The sequence below is a fragment of the Neltuma alba genome, unplaced genomic scaffold, assembly GCF_004799145.2.
Source record: "Neltuma alba isolate B1F8T4 unplaced genomic scaffold, ASM479914v2 tig00006775_pilon, whole genome shotgun sequence".
NCBI classification, from domain to species: Eukaryota; Viridiplantae; Streptophyta; class Magnoliopsida; order Fabales; family Fabaceae; genus Neltuma; species Neltuma alba.
The window spans coordinates 16,976-18,913 of record NW_021634579.1 but is presented as its reverse complement, the minus strand read 5'-3'; the positions used below and the strand labels follow the sequence as shown (position 1 = coordinate 18,913).

The 1,938-nt window shown below is 38.6% G+C and overlaps 1 protein-coding gene across 2 annotated transcripts; it reads left to right on the top strand.

Moving 5' to 3' along the window:
• The first annotated feature begins 664 nt into the window (after positions 1–664).
• On the top strand, positions 665–1,938 carry LOC114751163 (uncharacterized RNA-binding protein C17H9.04c-like). Of its 2 annotated transcripts, none has more exons than XM_028939818.1 (4): positions 665–744; positions 853–1,256; positions 1,493–1,594; positions 1,717–1,938. In XM_028939818.1, exons 2-3 carry the CDS (start codon positions 874–876, stop codon positions 1,566–1,568), a joined length of 459 nt encoding a protein of 152 aa, XP_028795651.1. In that variant the 5' UTR covers positions 665–744; positions 853–873; the 3' UTR covers positions 1,569–1,594; positions 1,717–1,938. The 2 variants fall into 2 exon arrangements, with proteins under 2 accessions (XP_028795651.1, XP_028795652.1); XM_028939819.1 differs by having other exon boundaries at positions 688–744; positions 843–1,256.

Genomic DNA, 1,938 nt, shown 5'->3' with positions numbered 1-1,938 from the left:
GGGGCTGCGGCAATTCGAATTGAACCGTATTGCTAAATGCTATGGTCAAAGGGACTTTCTAGGGTTCATGGCGGATTTGATATTGATAAGATGCTTGGGACTATTTCTGTTGTGCCATTAGGTTACACTAACAAGCTGTGCTCCTTTTTTGTGTCTCTGAGTTTTTTGACTTGCCTAGCTTGCCACGCCTATATGTGATTTCGTGCTCCTCTTTTGTCATAAAATAGTTAATTTATTAGTTAACATATATGCTTCATATATAGCATTACATATCATGATTTAATTTTAATCATTTTGGAGAGAGATATGAGAGTGGATTAAGAACAAAAATGTTGGTCCTTATCCTATAAAGACTTGAGAATCCAGAACCGTACAGTTAAAAACTTAAACAAATTACAAAGTTGAAGCTGCCCCACACCACACACACTGCCAAATTAAAGTAAATCTGTTCAAAATTCAAAGTACATAGTTCTCGTTGGAATTGTAGCTCGCAAGAATAATTTTGCCTTTATCTCTTTTTCCTCCTTTAGAATTCATCGATTCCATTTATCAAGGTTGCCCTTCCATGAACATACTCCAAAAAAAAAAAAAAAAAAAGGTACTTCACGACCCCCATTTATTCTCTTTCTGCCAGTGATCTCTCCACCGTATATATAAACCTTCCTTCTCATCACTTTCCCTCATCACCATATCCCTTCACTCCCTGGTCACACTGCCTCAACTGATCTCTCGCATTATCTCAAGGTCTGTCTCACTACTCTTCTCTGCGTCATTTACACATATACACACATACACATGAAATGAATCATATATATGTATATATATATGTTGTAATGGAACAGTGATTTGCAGGGCAAGGAAGTGAGGATCACTATGAGCAGGCCGGGAGACTGGACGTGCAGGTCATGCCAGCACCTGAACTTTCAGAGAAGGGACATGTGTCAGAGATGTGGGGATTCAAAGTATGGAGATTTTGGGAATGGTGGGTATGGAGGAGGAGGAAGAATGATGATGGGATCTTCATTTGGGTTTAGCAGTAATAGTAGTACTGGTTCTGATGTTCGTCCCGGTGACTGGTACTGTTCCGCTGGAAACTGTGGAGCTCATAACTTTGCCAGCCGATCAAGCTGCTTCAAGTGTGGTGCTTTCAAAGATGACTTTGCTTCTGCCTTCACCAGCTCTGACTTCTCTTCCAGACCTTTTGGTTCGGCCTCTTCCAGACCTTCATGGAAATCTGGCGACTGGATATGCAACAGGTCACTTGAACATTACTATACGTAGCCTGACATATATAATATACGTACATTAATATGACTCCAGACATAAGTATATAAAACACTGACAAGACGGAATCTGATGTCACTGTCATGTTTTGGATATGTTGTCTAATTTGGACAGAAATATATGTGTTCTTTGTTTTTGTTGACTGCTTTTTCGGGTTTAGATATATACAAACTTGATGAGTACTTTATTTGTTGGGAATATAATACAGGTCAGGGTGCAACGAGCACAACTTTGCTAGCAGAATGGAATGTTTTAAATGCAGTGCCCCGAGGGACACGTACTAGAAATGAGATTCTACATCCACTTTTGGGTATGTCCCACACATCATCATTCGAACTCTGCATAAGTATCAATTTTGATGATGAGAGAATAATATATTATGTCTCTGGTTAGAGAACATTATATATATTTATTTTATTTAACTTCTTGCAGGGATTTCATGGATTCAAGCAGGGAGAGAGAGAGAGAGATGTGGCCTGATTTCCTGATTTTTCGTCAAAAGATAATTGTGAAAGCTTGTATTCGGATGGTTTTGAGGCCACGTAGTTAAAGATGGAAGCTGTATCAATCTCTCTTGTCCCTTTTTGTCAAAATTACCAACAGCAATTAATGTTCTTTTGGTGCTTTAATATTAAACTGAGTTTTCTTTTGTAA

What these genes read in the sequence shown, in the direction of transcription:
- LOC114751163 (XM_028939818.1), top strand. Translation starts at nt 874, where the DNA reads ATGAGCAGGCCGGGAGACTGGACGTGCAGGTCATGCCAGCACCTGAAC. An exon ending in GGCGACTGGATATGCAACAG is followed by an intron (nt 1,257 to 1,492) that starts GTCACTTGAACA and finishes AATATAATACAG; the next exon opens with GTCAGGGTGCAACGAGCACA.